Genomic DNA, 24465 nt, shown 5'->3' with positions numbered 1-24465 from the left:
TGCCAGTGCCCTCCCTACCTAATGACCTTGTACTTAACTACAGGGCCTGCCTGGAGGCCAAGGGGGACCTGGGTGCAAGTTCTGCCTCAGACATATCACCTACTTAATGCTGGGGAAGCCACTTCCTGTCTTAGTACCCAAGAGAACTCTCTAAGACCAGGATTGGAGACAAGGTGCCAGCCTGCCTTGGCAGAGGGGTTGCCTTCCCCAGGAAATCATCAGTCCAGGACTGATTCCCCTCATGTTTATTCAACATCCATGTTTCCATGTTTCCTCAATAGAACATGTGTGCCTTGACTTACTTTTTTATGCCTTATATCTATAGCTGCATGCAGTAGGTGCCTACTAAATGCTTGGCAATCAATGGAATAATGACTTTGAGATCCTTCCTCCCACAATATCCTCTGCCCACTTCCTGAGGGAAAGGAAGACCTCTGGAGATAACCAGGAGGGCCCTGCCCTAAAAGCGGCTCTTGCCTCTCACCTGTAACCATTGAACACATCTTGCCACAGACAGATGCCTAGGACCATTTCCAGAAGGCACACCCTGGAACAAGGCCCTGGATGTGCTGGACTGTCACCCCTCCCCCAGAGATCACAGCATTTCAGAGCCAGAAATCTCCCGGAAGCCTCTGGGAGTCTTTGCTTCTGAGCCTCAGAGGTCATCTTGTCCAACCCAGGCCTGATGAGGGATCCCCACTCAAACATCCCTGGCAAATGGTCATGTAATCTCTGCTTGAAGATTCCCAGTGCTGGGGAGGTTACTCTCTCCTCACGTAACCCTCCATGGCAGGAGGCAACTACACCATTCAATGGATGGAATGGTCTGCATGGGGGTCAGGAAGGCCTGAAATCAATCCCGTCCCAGCTACAGACTAGCTGTGTGACTGGCCTAGTCACTCTGTCTCTCTCAGGATCATTTTCCTCATTTATAAACATAGCACCAACATTGCAGGGTCTTTGAGAGAATCTAGTGAAATATAATACACAGAGGATATTTCCCACCTCCAGGCACTATATGAATGGTAGCTCTTGTTGACCATTCCCCAACTGGAAATCTCTCCTTGTTGGAAAAGTCATCCCAGTTGGGAGTCCCACATGACCTCTTTGCTCCCCACATTGAATTTCTCCTCTCCTCCTCTAGCTGAGACCCCAGCAGGAGCTGTGACCCTCTGGCCCAGCGTACCCCTTCAGGGAAGTCTAGGCCCCTCTGTCTTGACTTTTTCTCTAGAACATAGAGGTGATACAAGTATCCTCCCTCTGGGATGCCCTCCCAGTCCTGGGAACTTCAGGATGAACAGGCCTCCAGGTGGTCCTGGGCACCCAGGCAGTCAGACTTCTGGCTCTTGGGGAGTGGGGAGTCTGGATTCTAGGTCTGCTGCACACAGGTGGAAAGGGAGTGTCATGACTGTCACCACCCCTAGCAAAGCTCCCCCTGCCTCATGAACTTTTAACTATCTTGGGGCGTTGAACTTCAGGTTTCCTGCCTCAGGCACAGCTGGAGTGACCAGGTGCCCCCTCCTGAGGCCTCAGCAGCCTCTCCTAGCTTCACATAATGGCCTTGGAAAGCTGGGAGGAAGAAGGAAGTTCCCTTCCAAATACTGATTGCCCAGAGCCTCAGAAGATAGGGACCTCTGAACTCTTCTGTGCTCCCTGTGACCCATAAGCAAGCAGATCTGGATTTCAGGGGTTCTTATCTCTTTGGTCTACTTTATGTGGGGGTGGGTCATACTTTGCATTCTCCCTGCTCCCTGGTCAAGGAGATTAGGTGAGGGCTCTAAACCCAGACTGAGGGAGGGGATTGGAGGGATGACGTGGGCCCATGGGAAGGGCAGCACTTACCATACACGACCAAAGGTCCTTGTACTGTTTCTAACTGGGCATTGGAATTAATAAGTAGTACAATGTAGGTGTCAGTGTCACTGAGGCTGAGGTTGGAGATGAGCAGGGAGCCATTAGAGAATACGTTCATCCTACTATCTGCTACTGTCTGCTGTCCATCAGCAACACGGTAGAAAGCAATCTGGTTGCCTACTGTCCTTTTGTGCCAAGTGTAGCTGGGAGGCTGCTCCGAGATCCCCTGGATGTCCAAGATGACACTGCTGCCCACTGTCCCATAGGGTGGGTTTGGCACAACAGTGACAGAAGCACTTTGGGCAGATGTTGGCTGGATCCAGCAGCTGAGGATGGAGGCTGAGATGGGAGGAAGAAGACAGGTCAGCAGTGTCCCATGTCTACCTGAGGGGCCCAGGTCACTGAGCTGTCCCCAACATAGGGGTGGGGGCTGTGAAGCCTGCCCCAGGGTATGCTGGGGGCACAATGGGGTGTGTTTGAAGGGGATTCATGTGCCTCTGCATCAATCTGTCAGTCCCAGTCTCTGAAGAGGACCTGAAAGTTTACTCTGTAACCCATTTTAACTCCCTCCATAGACTTGATTCAGAAAGAATGTGCTGGTATGGTCAGCCAGACATTGAAGGGAGAAATGAATCAATAAAGTGTTGTGGTTAAGGATAGAAATCAGATCTTAGATCTGGAGAAGACCTTAGAGATTCCTGAATCAAACACTCTCAATTTACAATTAAGGAAACTGAGGCCCAAATAAGGCACCACATATGACCAATATTAAATAGGAAATAGCAAAGACAGCATTTGAATCCAGATCTTCTAGTCCAAACCCAGGGAGGGCCTTGCCCACTAAGCCCTGGGTGCATATTAAGGCTGACAGTGTAGCTCCCAAGGAGCCCTGGGAGGAAGGTGGTGTTCCAGGTAAAACACAGGATAAGAAGAGTAAATGGCCTGTCCATGGTCACACAGCTAGTAAACATCAGAGTGTGAATCCCCACCCAGCTGTCCTCTGACTGTAAAGCCTCCCTGAGCCTCTGCACAGATTACTAGCTCTGAGGCTGGATGCTGCCCTCAGTGTCAGGGATGTGGACTGATGGCAGTGAGTTGTTACAACCTCCTCTGCCCCTGGCACAGGGAAGACTCCCCTGACCAAGTGTGCAGAGACTGTGTCTGGGACAGACCCCATGGGACTGGTCTCCTGCCGCCTTGTCCTTGTGTTCATTCACTTGTCTATACCCGGGTCAGAATCCCCCAAGCTCCCTCTCTCCCCCTGTGCCCCAGCACTGCTGGTGTCTCACTTGTAAGCAGGAGCCCCTTCCAGGGACTGCCCCCACTATGGGGAGCTTGTGAGGGGCTCTCCATTGGTCTCTGCTGTCCACTTTGTGTGACCACGTCTCTCCTTTCCAGGAATCTCTGCCTTCCCCTCCTGAACTGTGTCTTCCTTTGCAGAACCTCTGTGCAGATCCTGGAGGTGTCTCTGTGAGCAGCCCAGAGTGGTATCTGCTCTGTCTGCTCCTTCCCTAGAGGACTGAGGTCTCTCTCTTCAGGGCTGGAGCTCTTCTATCTGCCAGGATCACATGGGCCCCACAGGGCAGGGACTTGGCCTCTGACTTTCTCCTCCCTCCTCTTTCCTCCCTTTCTTCCCCTCCCAGCTGCTGTGGCTTCCTGCCTCTCCCAGGGAGCCCCTCCCCTGCACAGATCCCTCCCACTGTCCATGGAGAAGTGGTTCTGTCCCCAAGGGGAACAAGGGTCACTCAGTATTACCTACTGTCCAGTTGTTCTGACACCTGACTCTTACCCCTTATTTCCCTCCTGAAGTAGAGAATGTGCACCAACAGTGGTGGGCAGGGGCAATGAATGTGCTTGGTCCCTATTGGGGGCCTTTAGGATCCCGACTGCTGTGTGTCTCCTCCCCTCTCAGACCAGGCCAGAGTGCCCTTGCCTTTCCTCAGGGATTTCACTGTGGCTTCTGGGAGGGTCCATCAGGGCAGGGGAGTGAGAATAGGGGATGCTGAAGACTAGAAATTCCTCCCCCATAGTAGGAGCAGATAAGGGGCATCTTCTTCTCCCCACACTCCTCCTTGACTCCCAGCAATGCTCCCTTCCCAACCCTTCCTTTTGCTCGCTGGTTCAGGTGAGAGAAGGGCTGGATCTGGAGCCAAGAACAGGAGAGTTCAAATCTAGCCTCAGATACTAAGCAGCTTTATGACCCTGGGCAAATTACTTAAACTTTACATGCCTCAGTTTCCTCAGCTGTGCAATGGGAATGATAATACTTGCATCTATCTCTCAGGCTTGCTATGAGAATCAAATGAGACCATGTGGGTGGAGCCTTTGGCACAGTAAAGGAGGACAGCCAGTCACCTTTGGGAGGAGGGAATTGGAAGGGCACAGCACCTGGAGCCAAGATAGCCAGGGATGGAGCTGAGGTGGAGTGTGGAGAATGGGGGAGGACTGGGGACTCAAGGGGCCTTTCCTTAGGTTAGTCAGTCAATAAACACATTGTAGGCTTCTCCTAAGTGCCTGGCCATGTGCTCATCTCTGGGGATGCAAGGGAAGGTAAAAGGCCCTGCTCTCCCAGTCTAATGGAGTCTGTACAAGTAAGATCAATTAAGGATAAAGTGGAGAACATCTCTGAGGGAAGGCCCTAGTCTTGGGGGAGGGGCGGGGTGAGGCTCAGGAAAGACTTGTCCTTGAAGATGGGATTTTGGCTGGGACTTGAAGGAAGCCAGGGTGGGGAGGAGGAGGGAGACACCAGCTCACAGGATTCCCTCAGATATTAAGCCCAGGCACTGAGCTCCATACTGGGGAAACAGGAGAAGACTTCCTATGCCCCCAACACCTTCTGGAGCTTGGGTCCAATAGGGGAAGAAACACTCAGTAAAACAGACATTTCTCGAAAGCAGTTAAAGACAGGCTCTTGTCAAATAGGCTTGTGGGTCTGCAAGGTCAGCCAATATTTCCCTGTGTTGAAGAAGAGAAAACTGACACTCAGAGTGGTCCAGTGACTAGCTCCTGGTCACACAGGGAAGAAGTGGGAGCCAGGCATCCAAGTTTCAGTACATTAAGCCAAGGGCTAGAGATCACTGGGGTTTGGATGACAGGAAGAGAAATTCTGGGTGAAGGGGCCAGATGCAATGACATCCCCTCCCCCACCAAAGGAAGATGAAATCACAAGGTTATGGATTGGACAGCGGGAGAAAATGACTCAAAGGGGTAGTGAGTGACCTGCCCAGGGTCCCAGAGAGAGGAAATAGGAAAGGTGGGAAGCAAATGGAAGTCATCCAGAATCCAGCATTCATCTGTTTCGGGCATAAGCCAGGGAACTCTTGAAACTTGTAACTCTGGAGGAGAACACAGCTCCCTGCTCCATCTATATAGGCGTCTTCTAAGGGTGTCATGGTTGGACAGAGATTTTGGGTCTTGGAACTATGGAGCCATATATTGCAGGGTCTTCAAGGGTAACTTTGTGATGAGTCCCTGTCTTTCCTCATCCCTCTGCTCTGTGAGTCTAAGCCTCAATTCTGTGTATTCCCTGATTTCTCCAGGAAGCTTAAGTCCATTTCCCAAGGGCTTTGTCCTTTTCTCTAGGGAGGCTCAAGTGCCCTTAGATCCATTGTGGGTCTGCTGCCTTTAGAAGCTTCTCAGAGAGGTCTGGTGTTGGCAGAGGAAACTCCTTCATCTGTCTCCCAGGGAGACCTGCTTAATAGGATAATAGGACAGAGCCATTTACATCCTGCTAGTGCCACCTGGAGGACCCAAGGAGAACTACAGGAAGAGACAGATTTCTGGGGGGTCAGGGATCTCCAGGAAATATGATTTGTGTCTGATCACAGCTGGGGAGATATTGGATCTCTTCTTCAACCCCAATTTGAAGGTTGCCTGGTATTCTCACTTCTGCTCTAGACCCAGTCCTGGAATGCTGTTCAGTCAAGCCCATCAGGCTTTTCTACAGCAGAACTGAGCCCCACAGACACCCTACCCCACAAAGTTGGGTTATTCTTGGCCAATGAAACCAACAGGAGCCAATTTCTTATCCCCTAGGCCATGACTTGTTCTTGACTATTGGATGGGACTATGTCTTCTGCTGTCGGCTGTTATTGATGACAGACATGGTGGGAGAGATTCTGAGAACTCACTTTCCCTTCAACACTCAAACGTCATAAAATTCAGAGATTGAAGAAAGAGACAATTTGATTTATTTCATCCCATTGAGCTGGTATGAGCTGAATCAGGAGAGAGTCTGCAGGTAGGAATGGACAGCCCACTTGATGACTATTGTTTGAGGTCTCCTCTAACTCTGGGTTCCTGGGATTCCCCGGAGCTGAACCCTGTGTTCTTTATTGCCTGGAGGAGATGAGACCCATCCTCATTAATGACTCTCCTCAGCCACCGGTGTCAGCCAACAGCCCAGCTCTCTGGATAAGGGAGCTGGTGGTTTATGTGAAGGATCTTGGAAGTAAAGTTTCCTGTTCCTTGAGCTGTTCTTTGGATAGCAGCTTCCCCAAGATCTGAGAGTCTGGATCCCCAAGGAGTTGCCCTCCTGGGAGAGCCTTCCCAGCCCCTATCAGTTCAGGATGGCAGAGAGGCTGTAAATTGGGGTCCTGAGGACAATGCCTGGAACAGAGTCATTGCTTAGAAATGTTTGTCACTGACCTAACTACAAGCTAAGCATAAGCAAACATTTTGTGATGAGGCTGCCAAAAAAAAATAATCTGATCTTTTTTCTAATTTACTAAGTTATTTTTAGTTTTCAACATTCAGTTCCACAAGTTTTAGATAATTTAATCTGATCTTGCTTCAATGCTTCATGGATTCATAATTTCCTTAGTGTAGAAAATCCATCCACTGATGCAGATTTCCAACCCTCTCTCTATTACTGATCAGACTTTCTGAGCATTGCTGTCAGTCTGTGAGTATCCTGTGCTAAGTATCTGTGATTGAGCTGGGCTGATCCTCACACAAGAAATGCACAGTCTGTCCCTAGGGCCATAATCTCTTTCCCATATGTTAGATCCTCTTGGCTTCTGTTTTGCTGGTGTAGCCACCTAGGACCCTGGATCACCTCCCCACTTCTTCATGGAGGACCTCAGGCTGCTGCTGGGGATGTTCACAGCCCAGTGGGAGGGAGGTCATGAATTTACTTCGCTCTGTTCCTACCCCAGTAGAGTTCTGTGTCCACCCACAGGCTTCATATTTAAAGAAAGAGTGAGGTGTCATCCAGAGGAGGTGACAGGAAGAGGAGGGAAGATGAAATTGTGTGTCCTGAGAATGAACCATTGAAATAACTGGAGACACTAGGACCTAGGAGGTATGGTCACCATCTGCAAACTTCTGAAGGTCTATCCTGGGGGAAGGCAATCAGACTGGTTCTGTTTGGCCCCAGGAGGAAAACTAAGGGCAAAGCTCTAGGAAATTCTAATGACTTTTAGCTCAGCACAAACTTCCCAACACTCAGCTGTCCAGTATGGATTGATTCATTTCATGAAGTGGTGAGTTCCCCATCACTGGAAGTATCAAGCAGAGCCTGGACAAATATTACAGTGGGGAAGGACATTCAGTCAGGGCTTCATTGCTTTCACTCTAATTCTAGACATCTCTGATCTCTTCTGTATCTGTGCTACCCCCTGGTGGCTGTGTGAGTGAACACACGCCAGATGCTGGGTTAGTTTTCCTAAATGTGGATTCCTTTTGGGAGGGTGATTTGGCATCAGTATGCCAAGGCCTGGCTCCCTTTACACAATTAGTCTCTACAAAAATCAGGTTTGGAAATGAATCCTCCTTCACATTCACTGGGAAAGTTGGCTCCACACAGCATGTTACTATAGAAGAAGGTCTGACTTACTCCTGAGCACATGGACATTGGAGTCCAGGGCTAGAGGGCAGGCTCTGCTATTTACCCACTTTATGTGTTCAGGTACATTATTTCATCTCTCTGGGCCTCAGTTTCCTCATCAGTAAAACGACCACATCATACTAAAGTGACGTCTCAGATCAGCTGCTAAAAGCTCCAGTGACTCCCCTTCTCCTGGGAGGAATCATATGGCCAATATTTACAGAGGGCTCTAAGGTTTGCAAAGGGCTCCACATGGAACATCTCATTGGATTCTCACAGTGATCCAGTGAAGTGAGTATTATTATCCCCATTTTACAGATGAGAAAATTGGGACCATGAGAAGTTAACTGACTCATCCAGGGTCACCCAGATACTTAGTGCTTTAGGAGAATTTTGATCCCAGCTTTTCTTAATTCCATGTCTGTTGGTGTAGCTATGCTGCCATGCTGTCTCATCAAAAATAGTACACATATTCAAGGCCAGGCATTCAAGGCTCCTCACAATCTGGCACCAGCTTATTTTATCTACCTCTGGTGACTTGTACAACCCTTCCTCACTCAAAACAAAGTCAAGTGCAAGTCATGTCATTATTTCTCTGATGACATGGTCTTCTTTGGCAAAGAAGGATGGACACACAATCTACTAGAAACCATTGGATGGTCCGGCCTCCAAGATTTTATGTGTACTTTTCCCTAGGCCAGCGATAAGGTGGCAAAGTGAATAGAGTGCTGAGCCTGCAGTCCGTAAGACACATCTTTCTGAGTTCAGATCTGGCCTCAGATACTTCCTAGCTGTGTGATCCTGGCCAAGTTATTTAACCATATTTGCCTCAGTTTCCTCATCTGTAAAATGTCTAGAAATTGTAAAGTATTCCATTAGCTTTGCCAAGAAAATCGCTGGGGACAAGAAGACTCTGACAGCATTGAAAAAAATGCCTTAAGGCCCTATTTGAATTCTCACTTATCTTTAAAGACTAAATCAAATGTCCTTTCCTTCAGGAAACCTCTTATAGGTGTTCTTAACTTGGGGGTCCAAAAATTTATTTTGATAACTATTGCAATATTATGGTTTCCCTTGTAATTCTACATATTTACTTAATGTTTTTAAACACATCACCTTGAGAAGGTGTCCATAGACTCCTTCAGACCAACCAGCTAAAGGGTATAGGATTCCAAAGAGGATAAGACCCCTGGTCTCCCTATCAGTAATGACATCATGCTTTCCCCCTCCAAACTTCCCCATTTTTTATGAAAGCACCCACCCTTCTAGTCATCCAATTGCATGACCTTGGAGCTGTCCTTGACCCTTCCCTCTCCAGGATTCCCTCAGTTTTGAATTTTGTCACCTTAATCTCAACAACATCTTTCTTGTCCAGACCCTCCTCTGTTCTCATCCCACCTCTCTCCCATTCAGGGTCTAATCACCTCTTTCCTGGACTATTTTCTAATCATTCTTCCTGCCTCCTGTCTGGTCTCCCTGTCTCCAGTCTCTCTTTCCTCCTCACAGCTGCCACAGATCTGACAGTGTCCCTCTGCTACTGAAATGTCTCCAAGGCCCCTTGTTGTCTCTAGGACCAACCACACACCCCTCAGCCCTTTCTAGGAGTTCTCCACTATCTGGCAACTGTCTCCCTTTCTACTGTTGTTTTCTCTCACTTTTCCTCAAGCACTTTCCATGCTGCTAAACTTCTTCCTTGTCCCCATCCAGTCCCTCTTCCCCAACATTCCCTGTCTCTCCTGACTGCCTTTGCATGAATGCACCCAAGTGTTGGGCATGAGCTTTTTCCTCAGCTCTGTGCCTTCTGGAATCCCAGGCTTCCTTGGACCCAGCTCAGGTGCCATGTCCTCTACGGGCCTTTCCTGATACCCACAGGCATTGGCACTCTCTACCTGGGAAAAGGAAACCCTGTCTTTGTACCCCTCCATTCAAGTTCAGAGTGACTCAGCTCATGAAGGAGAAAACTGGCCAGAGCAGTCTGGATGGAAATTGATTCCCATGTCCACATTGGTGGAGGTGGCAAAGTCTCATGATCAAGCCACATCCTCAGCAGCAAGAGATGAAATCTTCCCAGTCATCTCCTCATTCAATGTCCACCACTCAAGGTTGATTCTTAGCTACCAAGGGAATTCCCTTTCAAGGACCATTTAAAGCTTCCAGGCTCTCCATGTATTTTGTCTTTGGTTATTGAGATAGACCACTAATCATCAATTTATCTATTATTAGCTTGCCTAATTAACAAATTGATTATTAATTACCCAGAAACTTTGTATTTTGCATTTTTTCAGTAGCCACACTCCCTTGGGCCCCACATAACCCTTTGTAACTCTGGGAGGACATTAGTCCTGCTCTGCACATGTCACTTGTGTTGGGGTCTGATTCCTCCACTTTAATTTCAGCTACTTGAGGGCAGAAACTGAGATTTTTATCCACACTTTGTGTCTCTTACAGAGTCAAGCACATTCTACACAAGTAGGCACTATATAAATGCTGGTTGTATCATCCCTTTTACCTTTAAATTTACATGATTTCTATTGTGACATAAAAAAATCTTACTGAAGAAAAATATTAATACTTTACTCTGAATTTTAGGCCCCTGTCTTCCAGAAACAATTTTATTTAACATTATTCTAAATCCAAGCATTTTGAGAGAGAAATATTCGAACTAGCAGGGTTTCCTGTTCCCTCAGACATGTCCCTCCCCAAGGTTGAAAGAGGATAATCATGTTAGATGCAAATACAATTTTGAATTGATATTCCAGAATATTTCCTACTCAATTCCTTCCTTGACCATTCTCTTTAAGGATGGAAAAGGATGTCTTCCCTGTGACCACATTGATGTCAACATGGTATTCTTTATTTTTAGTTTAAGCATTATTTTCAAATAATAAATATTTATTTTTCCTTCATCTCTTCTTCTATTGACAAAAAACAAAACAAACAAACAAACAAAAAAACAACCCAGCCCTTTGAACATATATTTAGAGTCAAGCAAAACAAATTTCCACACTATCCACGGAAAAATTTCTGAATCTTTCTGCATTTTTAGTCCCTCCTTTCAGAAATGGGTAGCTTGTTTCCTCATGGACTATCTGGAATCTCAGAAGGTTGTGCATTCATTGGAGTCCTTAAGGTTTTCCGAGGTGATTGTTGCTTCATTCACCATGTTCTGCAAGCTTCACACTGCATCAGTCCATTTCAGTTCACAATCCTTCCCAGGATTCTTCTGAGACCATCACTTTCATCATTTCTTGTGGAGCAGTGTTCTTCCATTACCTTCATCTACAATTTGTACTGTCATTCCCCACTTGGTGGGAACTCCCCGAGTTTCCCATAGTTTTGCTGCCACAAAAAGAACTGCTACAAATATTTTGTACATATGATTCCTTGTTCCCTTTCTTTGATCTCTTTGGGATAGGAGCTGGTAGTGGTATCACTGTGTTAAAGAATATACACAATTTAGTAACTTTGGGAACTGAGTTCCAAGCTCCTTTTCCAGATGACTGGACCAATTCTCGTCTCTACGAATGATGCACTGATGTGTCTGTTTATCCTACAGCCCCTTCAACATTTGTCATTTTCTCTTTTTGAGTCAGCTTTGGCAATCAGAGGTGTAAGTGAACTGTAGAGCTGTTTTGATATGCATTTCTGTAATTATTAGTGATGTGGAGCATTTTATAGTGACAATATATATTGTTTCTTTCTTTAAAATTTATTTATTCTTTAAAAATTGTGTGGTCACATTCTTTGGCCATTTATCAACTCAGAGAATGACTTATACTTATACATTTAAATCCATTTCTTATGTATTTTGAAAATGAGATCTTTTCTCATTTCTCATAGCTGGGACAGTGAAGTGACACAGTAGATAGAATGTTGGGCCTGGAGTCCAGAAGATCTGTGTACAAATCCAGCCTCAGGTGCACCTTAACTGTGTTACCTTGGGCAAGTCATTAAACTTTTGTTTGCCTCAGTTTATTATCTGTAAAATGGGGATAACAATAGCATTCATTTCCCAAGGTTGTTGTGAGGCTCAGAAGAGGCATTTACAAAGCATTTAGTGAGTAACTGACACATGGTAAGCTCTATACAAATGTGAGTTATTATAACTATTATTATTTTTCAGAGAAGCTTTCAATGAAGATGTTTTTCCTTTAATTATTTTTCTTCCAATCTTGGCTGCATTTAACCTATACCCTCCTTTACAAAACATTTTCTAGTTAATGAAAATCCATATTCTCTTCCGTCCCACCCCCACTGAAAAAATACAAAACAAAATACACACTCTTGTATTTAGTTGATGATATGAATAGTCAACTAACATAAATTCTTGCATGGATCAGGTTTAGAGAAAAAAAATTGTTTCAGTCTGCACACTTGAGAGCATCACCTCTCTCTCATGCTGTAGGTGGCGTGTTTCATTATTATCCCATCTACTGAAGACTAATTCTATCTCCCAATGCTGCTAATTGTACTTGGAAGTGTACTTAGTCATTGTGTTGATCAGAGTTTCCTATCCTTTTTTTTGTGTTTCTTGTGACTCCTTTCCTTATATTTCCAAGTTTCTACTCAGTTATGGTTTTATCATCAGGAATTTGTGAAAGGCCTGTCTCTATTTCATTAAAGATTCACTTTTTTCTGCTCCTCTAGGACTACATCCTGTTTTGTTGAGGAATTTTTTGCTTTCCTGTGCTTCTTTTTAGGGATGGCTGCCAAATCTTGTGTGATCTTGACTATGGCTCATTGGTATTTGAACTCTTTCCTCCTGCCTATTTGTGGTATTTTTTCTTAGACCTGGAGGCTCTGGATTTTGAATATAATATTCTTGAAAGTTTTCATTTTCAGGTTTCTCTCAGGAGATTGCTAGTAGATGCTTTCGATCTTTACTTTGCCTTATAGTTCTAACACCCCTGGGAAATTTCCTTTCATAATTTCTTGAAATAGATCTCTCTCTCTCTCTCTCTCTCTCTCTCTCTCTCTCTCTCTCTCTCTCTCTCTCTCTCCCTCTCCCTCTCCCTCTCTCTCTCTCTCTGGTTTTAGTCCCCTCCTTTTTTTCTTGGTTATGGCCTTCAGGTAGTTTCATGATTCTAAAATTATTTTTCACAGATCTGTTTTCCAGTTCAGTTATTCATATGAGATATCTTATACTTCTCTTTTTAATTTTTGACTTATTTTAATATTTCCTGTTGTCTTATGAAATCATTAATTTCTTTTCACCGCATTCTAATTTTTCAAGAAATCTATTGCTTGAGGAAGACTTGTGCCAAGAATTTCCAATTGTTTCTTATGTGACTCTAACTTTGTTTCTATTTGTTCCCCTAACATTCTTGTTTCTTTTCCATTTCTTTCCTCTAGTGTTTTCATTTCACTTATACTTTAACTTTTAGCAATTTCCCCCTTTAACTCTTGCTTCAACTCTTTCAGTAAGTTGAATTTAACTAATTTCCAAGCAGTTTTGTCTTTTCCTGGAGGTGTGTTCAGTCAGTCAGTTCAGCAGAATTTAATCTGAATGACATCTTCCCCGCCAACGTTTTAACATTTCTTAACCTTTTGGGTATGGTGCTCAGCTAGCCTGCAGGAGAGAGCTGTCCACTCAGGACCAATTCCACTTTCCAAAGACTAATCCCATCTTCCAAAGATTCTGTCATAGGGAAAGACATTAATTCCATTTCTTCATATGTATTAATCAGGATTATATTACCTTTGAATGGAAATTGTTTTCCTCCTGGCCACAAAAGCAGCTTACAGTTTGAATTCTGCCTGCCCTCCAGGGGCTGCCGTGGTTTGCTCAGTAAACTCTTTTTCCTGAATTTTACTTAATTGATCAGGGCAAGACCTGGACCAAGATTTCTTTTAACAATCATGGTAACCATGAAGGGGTCACTCTCTGGCATGGAATCACTGGGTGAGCTAACCATGCCACTCCATAGATGGCACCCAGACTTTTTTTCAATAGCAGATCAGAGTGAACCCTCTCCAAGACTGGTCAGTCATGCAATCGTCAGAAAATTAAACTGCCTAAATTCAAGAAGGATAAGGAGAAATAGGTCCTGAGCCTAAAACTCATGAAAAGGAGTGGCTCACATGCTGAAAAAGAGCAGTGGTAAGTAGATGGGCTTGCCCAACACTAGGCTGCCACAAGGCAAGAGGATACCAGTATCTATATAGGATCAGCACATAGAAAACCCCCTGTTGACTCCCACTTAGGCAAGCACTTAAAAGTTTAGGACAACAGAAAACTGCCTGTTCAAAGAAGAATGAGCAAAAGTCAAGTAATAGAGCTCAGTTCAGACTGAAATTGTTACTTAGATACCAATTGTGGGAAGCAAGTTGGGGCAAATAAATATGGGACCTTTGATTATTGGCAGCTGCATGTGCTAAAAGCCAGACCTAAAGGGCTAGAATCTTTGCAGATGGATTTATTGGTGCTATGGGACAGGACTTTCAAACCAGGACTGCCCCTTATTACCATACCTATTAGTGGTGCTGGTTCATAAAGGACAGCCATACAATTCAGATGCCTCAGAAAACCAAAGACCAGATGCTCTTAAGAACCACTTTTGTAGGAAAAACATCAGAAGAGAAAAAGGAAGGAAAGAGAAAGTTTAAGCAAATAGGGTAGGTGAATGGGTAACAAGTCAAAGAAAGTGAGTCTGTGCTGACAGTGTGATTGGAGGATTTGAAAGTAAAGGACAGAGGCAATATAGTGGAGTAGAGACATGAACTCTCCCAACATTCCCCTCCAGACAACTTAGAATAATACCTCAAATCAAAATCTGGATTAGCAGAGTGAACAAAATATCAGGACAAGACATTTTTCCACCCCAAGACAACTTAAGAGGTTGACAAAAGAGGTCTGTGACACTGGATTGGGGGTCTTCAGGCTGGTTGTTTACAAGCAGTAAGTGGATACTTTTACAGAAGCCCACACAAGACAAACCACCTCTTTCTAAGGTTGGAGGAGTAACTTTGAAGAAGAACTAAAGGTACTAGGACTGGACCCCAGCTGAAATAAATTTCCTTCTGAGATATTCTAATTCAGAATGTCTGCAGAATTCAATGAAGATTCAATATTGATTTCTCTCTCTAATTGAAAAAGAATATTTTGAGAGTGATGATAGAAAAGTATAACACTTATGGACAGGATCTGGTATGTAGGGGAACAGTTGCCATGGTCCAGAGATCTTTTTCTGGAAGTTTAGGCAGTTTGGGTACCAAGATTCACCAGGGCCCTATGAAACCCTGAGCCAACTGTGAGCTTTGCCATCTCGGGTTTAGAACAGAGATGCACACAAAAGAGCAGATCTTAGACCTACTGGTCCTGGAACAGTTCCTGACCATCTTGATCAAGGAACTTCAGACCTGGGTTTGAGAATGTTATCCAGAAGATGGAGAAGAGGTAATGACCATTCTGTAAGATCTGGAAAAAGAACTCAATGAACCAGGGCACTGAATCCCCGTGGTCAAGCACAAGCAGACTTAGAGATGGGATATAACCTCAGGAAATAGCTAAGGAGTCATTAAATACACAGACCCTGCCCGTGGAGCTTAAGTGGGAAGCTTGGGAGCTCCACCCACTAAGACACAGTGATTGGTGATAGTGAGACTGAGACTGGGAAGTCCACTCTGAATCAGGAGATTTCTTCAGACAGAGAACCACGGAATGATATTTCTCTCACCCTTAATATAGATATTACTCAAATTTTCAAATATATTAAGCATAAGGGTACATTTGAGAGAAAGCGGGGAAATTCCTATCATAGCAAAAACCAGTACAAATGTGATGAATGTGATAAACTCATCAGTCAGTGCTCAGCCATTATTCTATACCAGAGAAACCACAGTGGAGAGGAACCCTATGAATGTGATGAGTGTGTGAAAGTTTTCAGCTTTCAATCCTTATTCAACATCAGAGAATTCACCCTGAGGAAAAACCTTATGTCATGAATGTGAGAAGATTTTCAGTCAGAATTCTGGGCTTACCAATCATCAGAGAATCTGTACTGGGGAAAAACCTTATGAATGTAGTGATTTTGGGAAAGCGTATTGTCAAAGTTCAAATCTTTTTAGGCATCAGCAAAGACACAATGAAGAAAAATCCTATCAGTTCATAAATGTGTAAAATATTGTTTGAGAAACTGATCTTTTTCATCAGGAAGGAAGGTGTAATGGGAGAGAAGGGATCAGTTTAATTTTAGTGGACTAAATAGTTCCTTCTTAACATCAGAAAAACCTCTGTGGAAAATGAGGGGGCAGGTATCTTTCACCACTGTTTCTGATTCTTCTATCTTTATGTTGTCACCCCTTAGTATAGACTTTCAAAATCTTAACCTTCTTTTGGTATTTACTCCTGAATTTCCTATTTGTCAAATGTCTCCTCTGCCTGGCTCATTTCAAAGCTTCCATATTAGACAAGTAAATTATTTCAATATTAGGAATATGAGTCCCTTCAAAGACAGATTTTGTGTCCTATTAAAAATATAATACCAAAGAAACCTCAAAAGACCAAATCCTCAAAGCACTGTTTTAGACTCTTAAATTGTGTCTTCTTTTATCACAATCTCGTTTGCAAATCATGCCCAGGAATTTGATAGGAAGCTGAAAAGAAAGAGATGGATCTTAAAATCTAGAACAAAAGAAAATGAGTCAGTGTGCAGTGTGCTAAGCACTGGGGAAAGAAAAAGAGGCAAAAGACTGTACCTGCCCTCAAGGAGCTCCCAATCTAATGAGGTAGGCAACAAGCAAACTAATTGTCCAAGCTATGTACAGGATAAAGAAGAAACAATTAAGAGATGAGAGGCCCTGCTATGAAGAGAGATTGAGAAAGGCTCCTAGGAGAAGATGGATTTTTGTTGGGACTTGAAGGAAGCCAGGAGGCAGAGATGAGAAGGGGTGCATTCCAGACATGGGGAACAAGGACACTGTCACAGGAATGAAGAACATAAAGCAAGGAGTGAGGTTTAGAAGAACAAAAATGGGAGAGGAGCAAGGGTGTGCTGCCTCCTGCAATGACAAACATGGGAGTCTGTATTTGATTCTGGAGGTAATAGGGAGCAACTGGAATTTATTGAGTAGGGAGGTGACATGGGTCAGAGGAAAACAATGAAAAGTAGACATGACACTTAAATCAGGAAAGGAATAAACTCTGTTTATGAATAAGTATTGATTGATGGTAAATGAGACTGCAAGCAGTATGGATACAAATATCTAACTTAAAATGTTTTCCCCAAAGCTGGCTAATTTATAGACAGTTTGCTGATGAGATTGTAGTACAGCCATATATTTCATCAGGAAATAGTCAATTAAAATATAGCCTGTATGACATATAGCTATAAGATGGGAAATTTCAGGATATTATGGGAATCCATTGTAATGACAAAGGGAAACAGGAAGATGGTATCATCCAGGTCATCTTGTAGACTAGGAAAGGGAGAGCTGGAGAATAAGACTCATCAGCATGGACACAACCAAGATAAACTAAGGATTAATTAGAGATAAACTCAAAGAGAAGGCATGAGCATTGAGAGGGCTCAGGAAAGGCTTCTCTGGGAAAACTGAGGAAGGCAGAGGGTGAAGAGGAGGAGGGTGAGACCAGCTCAAGGGATTCCCCAAATATTGAGCACATATGCTGTACAGAGCTCTGTACTGGGGGAGGGAGAAGGGGAACTATCCCTTGGGGAACTTGTGGCCCAGGAGGGACAGAAAGGCAAACTGAAAAACAAAGGCTGAGTCTAAAGTGCTCCAGTGCTTAACTCATGATCACACAGGGAGCTAGTGGGAACATTGAGCTAGGCTGAGAGATCAGTGAGATTTCAATGACAAGAAAAGGAATTCTGGGTCAAGGGGCCACAGGGAACGACTTTTCCTCCTACCCCCAGAGATGAAATCACAAGATCATTGGATTTAGTGACCTTATGGAAGATCTGGTCCAACAATCTCATTTGACAGTAGAAGAGAGACTCAAAGAAGGTAGTGAGTGACCTGCTCAGAGTCACACAGGGTGGCATTCAGATGGGGTCCTCTGCTTCCATAGCCAGTGGTCGGTCTGCCCCTGTCAGTCTCAGGCACAGTTCTGGCTCAGCTATAGGAAACAAAAAATGTGGCCTTCTAGGGGAGGATATCGATGCTTCATCTATACAGAAGGCTTCAATGGGGTATCCTATGACAAAATGGAGTGAAGACCACTTACACACTGGAGCCGGTTTGCTGTAGGAACTGAGAGAACCAGTTAGATTCTGTCTCCTGAGCAGTGACTCCATCCTATGATGCTCCATATATTATCCTCCATCTTTTTTCTACAGATCACACATGGGAAACTAGAGGGCATAAGCTCGGAATCATTTTGGAAATGTGTGAGGATGCAATTAAGCAGCATTTCTCATTTCTGGGAGAAGAAAGACCCCAAAACTTACGCACCCCTCTTCCAGCTTGGTCCCCCTCCCAACTTGGAAAGCTTCTAACTTTTCCTCCAATTAGAAAGAAGATCACCGGATATTGCATCCTAATAATTGTTTTCTTTTAATTAATTGATAACATTTAATTAATTGTTTTTCATACATAAAAATTTGCCTCATTCTCTATTGAGTGTCTTTGAACTGACCAGGGAGTCCATTGACCCTTTTATTATGTCTGTTTTGTTAATAAATCACATAGCTCAGATGGCTTCCTCAGTTTTTAATCACCCACCATACCTAGTGGGACAGGGTTATGTGATTGAGATGTTTTGGGGCTGTGTGTTGCAGTGTTATTGGGGGTAACTTTGTGATGAGCTCCTTTCTGTGTCTTTCTGCTCTGTGAGGTCAACCTGGGTCTCTGTGTATCAGGAAGCTGAGATCTGTGTCCCAAGGGCTGTGTTTATCACCTTTCTCATCAAGGACTGGAGGAAAAGTTTCATCATCTGTCTTTAAAGTCATGATTGGTCCCACTTTGGAGGCCTTGCAGAATACTTCCTCCCCCCACATCATTATTCTAGCTACTGTGTGAATGTTCTCCTGCTTCTAGTCTCTTCACTCTGCATCAGTTTATACACTTATTTCCATAACATCTGATGTCTATTCCACAGAAATCTAGAATCTCATGAATGCTGATAGGTCCTCTGACAACATAGATTCCAAACCCTTTGTTCCAAATTATACAGTTATGTGATATGACTGTGGACAAAATCTGCATCTTCTTGTGACCAACCTGACTTGTATTCTGTCCACCTGCCAATGATCAAAGGCCACCCATTTATCTGGTCAGAATTCGCCCCTCTCCACCCAAAACGTCAGCACTAATTCCCGTCTCACTGAGCTTTATTGCTGAGTTTTGGACGTTCTTGGTTGAACAGAGTTTTCCCTTTTGATTTTTGCTCATTTTCCAGCCTATTTCTTGCTTTTAGATTTTATATTATGTATAACCTACAGTAAACTACTTGTCTTCTCAAGGAGGGGAGGGGAGAGAGGGAGGAAGAGAATCTGGAACTCAAAATTTTAAGAAACAAAACTTAAAAATTGATTTTACATGGAAGTGGGGAAAACATTTTAAAACAACCATATGTTAAAGTTGGGTTTTGCTCCTGGGATGGAGGGGGCACTGTCCTAAGCTTCAGTTTTTCATTGTGCTGTTTTCAGTGCTGGTTCTGGGGGTCTGTAAGTTTTCAGTGCTTCCAAAGAGGTATGATCTAAGGAGAGGTGTGGCCACTGCTCTCCTGGTCTGTGCTCTGCTTATTACCCAGGAAGGGACCTTGTTCCCTTGTAGCCACAAGTGCTTTTGTTCCTCTTGACCCTGGAACTGTGACCTGGAATCGCCTCTGGGCAATGCAACAGGATCCTCAATCCAGTGTCAGCAAAGGGTCTTTCTGATCAGTTGTCTGACCCCCTTACCATCTGTGGGCCAAAGTTTTCCAAAGCTGCCAGTGCTGTTATTATAGGCACCTCCAAGACCTGATCTTGCTGTTGTAGCTGTGGGATGACCACTGCCCCAGAGTCACAGACCTTTCCTGCTCACCTCCTCAGTTATCTTGGGCTGGAAAAAGTCTCATCCTGACCTTTTGTTGGCCCTACAACTCCAGAATTTGATCCAAGGCGTTATTTTCAAAGTCATTTGGAGGGGAATATTGGGAGAGTCTAACTCAGTGCTTTCTCTGCTCTGCCATCTTGGCTCTGCCTCCCAGACCTTTGGCTTTCAGATCCTCCATTCACACTGTTAGTGTAAATGGACTCCAACTTTCTTCAGCTTTCTAACCATTCTTCTCTCATCCCCATTTGCTAAAAGTTTCTCTTTTCCTTTTCCTCTCTTCTTGTAAAGTTCCTTCTGATTTTTTCCTTCTCTCTGCAAAAGCGGTTCTCAGGGGTACCATGGTCTTTGGTTCTCTGGAAATCTGGATTATTTAGGGGTCTTTTATAGAGGGCACATTTAGTGAACCTGGTAATGAGGGACTGTTTTGGTTTGAAAGTCCTATGCCACAGCACCAATCATTCATTTCTCTCCCTTCTAGTTCTTCAAGACTACTGTTTAGCATGGGCAGTTGCTAATAATTGAAAGTTCTGTATTAATCTGACCACACTTATTCCCCACAACTAACCAAATACTGATTCCAGTTCAAACTGAGCGTTACCATTTGAGTTTTGGAAATTTTCTTTTGAATGTGCACTTTTCCCATATTCCAAGCTTTAACAGATTACCAGGTGGATTTGGTAGAAGGTTTTCTCTGTGCCAATCTCAAATACAAACTAGTTTCTCTCTGCCTTAGGGCAACCTAATGTTGGGCAAGACCATCTACTTACCAGGATGTCTTTTCTGCCTGTGAGTCACTCCTTTCCTTTGTGCAGAAATGAGAAAGAATCTGTTTGGCTTTGGAATCTTGTGAGAGGGCTCTCCACCCAGACTGAGGGAGGGATTGGAGGGATAGTGGGAGCCATGGGAAAGGCAGGACTTATCATACACTGCTAAAAGTGCTCATGCTATTATTATCTGGGCACTTGTGAAATCAAAAAATTGTACAATGTAGTCACCAGTGTCACTTAGGGTGAGGTTGGAGATGAGCAGTGAGCCATTGGAGAACACCTCCAGCCGATTATCTGCTCTTTGTTGTCCATTAACCATATCCACATGGTAGAAAATGATGTGGTTGGAGGGCTTTACTTCTCTTCTGAACAAAGTGTAGCTGGGAGGCTGCTCTGAGGATCCTTGGATGTCCAAGATGATGCTGCTGCCCTCTGTTCCATTGGGTGGGTTTGGCACAAGACTGACAAAATCACTTTGGGCAGATGTTGGCTGGATCCAGTAGCTGAGGATGGAGACCAAGAGGGGAGGAAGGAGGCAGAGATGAGCAGGGTTCCTCTGCCCTCCTGAGGGACCCAGGCCACTGAGCTGTCCCCAACTAAAGGGAGGGTGCTGCTGAGCCTGCCCCAGAGTCTGCTGAGGGCTCAGTGGGGTGTGTTTGAAGGGGATTCATGTGCTTCTTCATCAATGTGTCACTCCCAGTCTCTGCAGTGGTTCTGAGAGTTTAGTCTGTAACATATTTTAAGCTCCCTCCATGGACTTGATTCAGACAGGATCTGCCAGTGTGGAACGCAAGATACTGAAGGGAGAAAGGAATCACTAAAGTGTTGTTGAAGATAGAAATCAGATCTTATACCTGGATAGAACCTTACAGAACAGTGAGCCAAACACCCTCCATTCACTGATGAGGAACCTGAGATCCACATCGCACAATCGATGTAACCAGCATTAAATAAGAAATAGTACAAGCAACATTTTTTCAGTTTTTCAGACCAAAAACCAGGCAGAGCCTTTCCCACTAAACCCTGGGTGCATTTTAAGGCTGACAGTGTAGCTCCCAAGGTGCCCTGGGAGGAAGGTGATATTCCAGGCAGACACAAGGTAAGAGGGGTAAGTGAGCTGTCCATGGTTTCACAGCGAGCAAAGAGCAGAGTCAGGATATACATCCAGCTCTTCTCTGGCTGGAGAGACTAACTTATCCTCTTCAGAGCTTGCTCAGCTCCACGACTGAACCTTGCCTTGAGTCTCAGGAATACCGACTGGTAACCCTGAGCTGCTATTTCCCTGTTGCCCCTATCTCAGGAAAGACTCCCCTGGCCAAGTGTACAGAGACTGTCTCTGGGAAAGACCCCCTGGGAATGGTCACATAAGCTCCCCCTGCTCCACTGGGCTCCAGCAGAACTGGTGTCTTACCTGTGAGCAGAAACACCTTCCAGAGGCTGCCCCCACTATGGGAAGCTTATAACAGGCTCTCCATTGGTCCCTGCTGTCTGCTGTCTGTGACGACCTGTGTCTGCTTGTGCAGAATCTCTGCCTTCCCCTCCTGAAATGTGTCTTCTATTTACAGAGCCTAAGTGTGTTCCCTGGAGCTGTCTCTTCTGGTGTCCAGCCTGAAAGCTGTCCCTGCATGTAACCCAGAGCTATTTCTACTGTCTGCTTCTCCTTCCCCAGATGACTGAGGTCTCTCTCCTCAGGGCTTCAATTACTCTAGCTGCCCTGTTCACATTGGGCCCACAAGGCAGGGACTTGGCCTATGACTTTCTCCTTACTCCCCTTTCTTCCTTGTTCTTCCCCTCCCAGTGTCTGTGGTTTCCTACCTCTCCCAGGGAGCACCTCCTGTGCACAAATCCCTCTTCTTGTCCATGGTGAAGTGGTTCTGTCCCCAAGGGCACCAAGGGTCACTCAGTATTACCTACTGTGGCTTTCTACTTCCACTTGACTTTATTCCTTCTTTTCCTTCCAAACAAGAGGGTCTTTAGACCCTTCAAAGAGATGGTGAATGGTGGGCATGGATCCTTCTTTTTTATTTTCAGGACTATCCCCTCTCTTATCAGGCCAGGGGAGAGGACCCTGGGCTTTTCTCATGTACTTTTTTTTTTTTTTTTAGATAAAACACATTTATTGCTTAGTGTGTTTCAGACACTGGGCTGAGTTCTAAGGATACAAAAAGAGGTAAAAACATATTCTCTGTCCTCAAGGACCTCACAATCTAATGAGAGAGTCAAGAAGGAAAGAAATATATACTAAGAAGGTCCACATTTGATACATTTTTATGGTTGTCTAGTAGTTTCAGTTGTGTTTAACTCTTTGTGACCCAATTTGAGGTTTCCATGGCAAAAATACGGGAATGGGTTACCATTCCCTTCTCCAGCTCCTTTTACAGATGAAGAAACTAAGGGAAGTAAAGTTAAATGACTAGCCTGGAGTCACACAGTTAGTAAATGTCTGAAGCCAGACTTGAACTCAGGTCTTTCTGACTCTAGGGTCATTTCTCTGGAGACTAGCTCCTGCCAGTCCAATGTACCATCTAGCTGCCCCAGTCATAGGACTGGAGAAGGGCAGCTGTTTTCTCAATTTCCAAAGTGCAAATATATTTTGCCAAATCCACATTGGTAAGCTTGACTTTGATTTCTTGAACAAGTAAAGTACTTATCCTTAAAGAGAGGGTGAGCATCAAGAAAGAGAACAGATATAATAAAGAGGTGGCATGGCATCATCAAGGTGCAACGAAGCCAGAACAATCTCTTTTTCTTTATTGAGAGGGTTACTAAACTAGTTAACTAAATATATCAGAAATATGTTTGAGTGTATATTTTATAAAAAAATTTTAAAATTATAAGTGTATTGAAGGTAAGGACCGTCTTTTGCTTTTTTGAAATATTCAGTTCTTAACACAGTGCCTGCCACATAGTAGGTGCTTAATAACTGTTTTTGATTGATTATTAGATTGACTAAACTGCTAACCCAGTTAGGCTATCTCGTTTATTTTTCTCATTCCCTTCATCTCTTATAAAAACACGTTCCAATATAAATAAGTCTGGGGCAATATCCCAGTGACTTTGATGGTTCCTAGCAGTCATAAAAAATCCTAAGGTATGTTCAGTATCTTCTATATTTTTCCATCATCACAAGGATATCCACTAGATAACACTTTATTTATTGTATTATATTATTTTATATTATTATATTATTATTTTATTTATTATACAGCAACTCAAAAAAATTTTACCAAGGTAAAGAAGGGATATGATTGGCATTTGAGAATGGAATGACCATGGTGATTAAAAAAATGAGTCTTTCCAAGCATTGAAAAAAATATGGCCTTATTGAAGATGGTGAGGAACTGTGTTAAAAATTTTAACATAATGTCAGTTTGAAATTGTTAAATCCCCAAACAGCAAGCAAACCTTCATCTGACTACAAAACCCAGTTATTTCTAAATATTTGATGCCATGACTATATCATGAAGACCAAGGAGTTAATAGTAGAAACTGGTGTTGACATACACTGAGAAATAGGTGGAGGGTCACAATTCATTATTGCTTGGGTCTCAAAGGGAGCTACATCTAAGTTTATTGAAATATGAATCTTAGAAAAGGGCATTTGAGAAAAAAGAAATTATCAAAATAATTTCTAAAATTTAGTCAGGATAGTAATATTTCTGGCAAGTTGGATGAAGAAATTTACAAATTTCCTGTTTCAAACTGGGAGTGGATCTACGGCACTATTCTAGAAGACTGATGTTGGAGATGGGTATCCTGTGCTTTGACAGAAGATCCTTCCATCATGTACCCTTTCCTTCCATTCCATTACAGATTTTGTAATATGCTTCTTATCTTTGGCCTTCTTGAGTAGCAGCTAAAATTTGATGTTTCTTCCTCCTGCCCACCTCAGGAATCTGAGTACCTCAGCATTCAAAATTGAAGAGACTGAAACTGAAGAGACACTGTCTAGAAAGAGATAGAATGAATGGAGAGGTATCAAGGAGGGCAGGGAGAGAGCAATGGCAGTATATTCAAAGG

At 43.9% G+C, this 24465-nt stretch overlaps 1 protein-coding gene and 1 pseudogene across 2 annotated transcripts in view; one reads left to right on the top strand and one right to left on the bottom strand.

Annotated features, from left to right (window-relative positions):
- Nucleotides 1-3387, bottom strand: part of LOC140503726 (cell adhesion molecule CEACAM6-like) — a 35521-nt gene extending 32134 nt beyond the window's left edge. Inside the window, exons 1-2 of one of the 2 annotated variants that reach the window (XM_072607957.1) lie at nt 3144-3387; nt 1843-2193 (exon numbers count right to left, since the gene is read on the bottom strand). In XM_072607957.1, the coding sequence (XP_072464058.1) occupies nt 1843-2193; nt 3144-3207 (415 nt within the window). In that variant the 5' untranslated portion in view covers nt 3208-3387. The remainder of the gene's footprint in view (nt 1-1842; nt 2194-3143) is intronic. The other variant, XM_072607956.1, reaches the window with a different exon arrangement.
- A 10375-nt stretch (nt 3388-13762) lies between these two features.
- On the top strand, nt 13763-15800 carry LOC140507437 (zinc finger protein 24 pseudogene; annotated as a pseudogene).
- The last annotated feature ends 8665 nt before the right edge of the window (nt 15801-24465 follow it).

This window comes from Notamacropus eugenii, chromosome 5 (genome assembly GCF_028372415.1).
Source record: "Notamacropus eugenii isolate mMacEug1 chromosome 5, mMacEug1.pri_v2, whole genome shotgun sequence".
NCBI lineage: Eukaryota > Metazoa > Chordata > Mammalia > Diprotodontia > Macropodidae > Notamacropus > Notamacropus eugenii.
The sequence above is the reverse complement of the archived record's forward strand: the minus strand, read 5'-3'. Positions and strand labels throughout refer to the sequence as shown.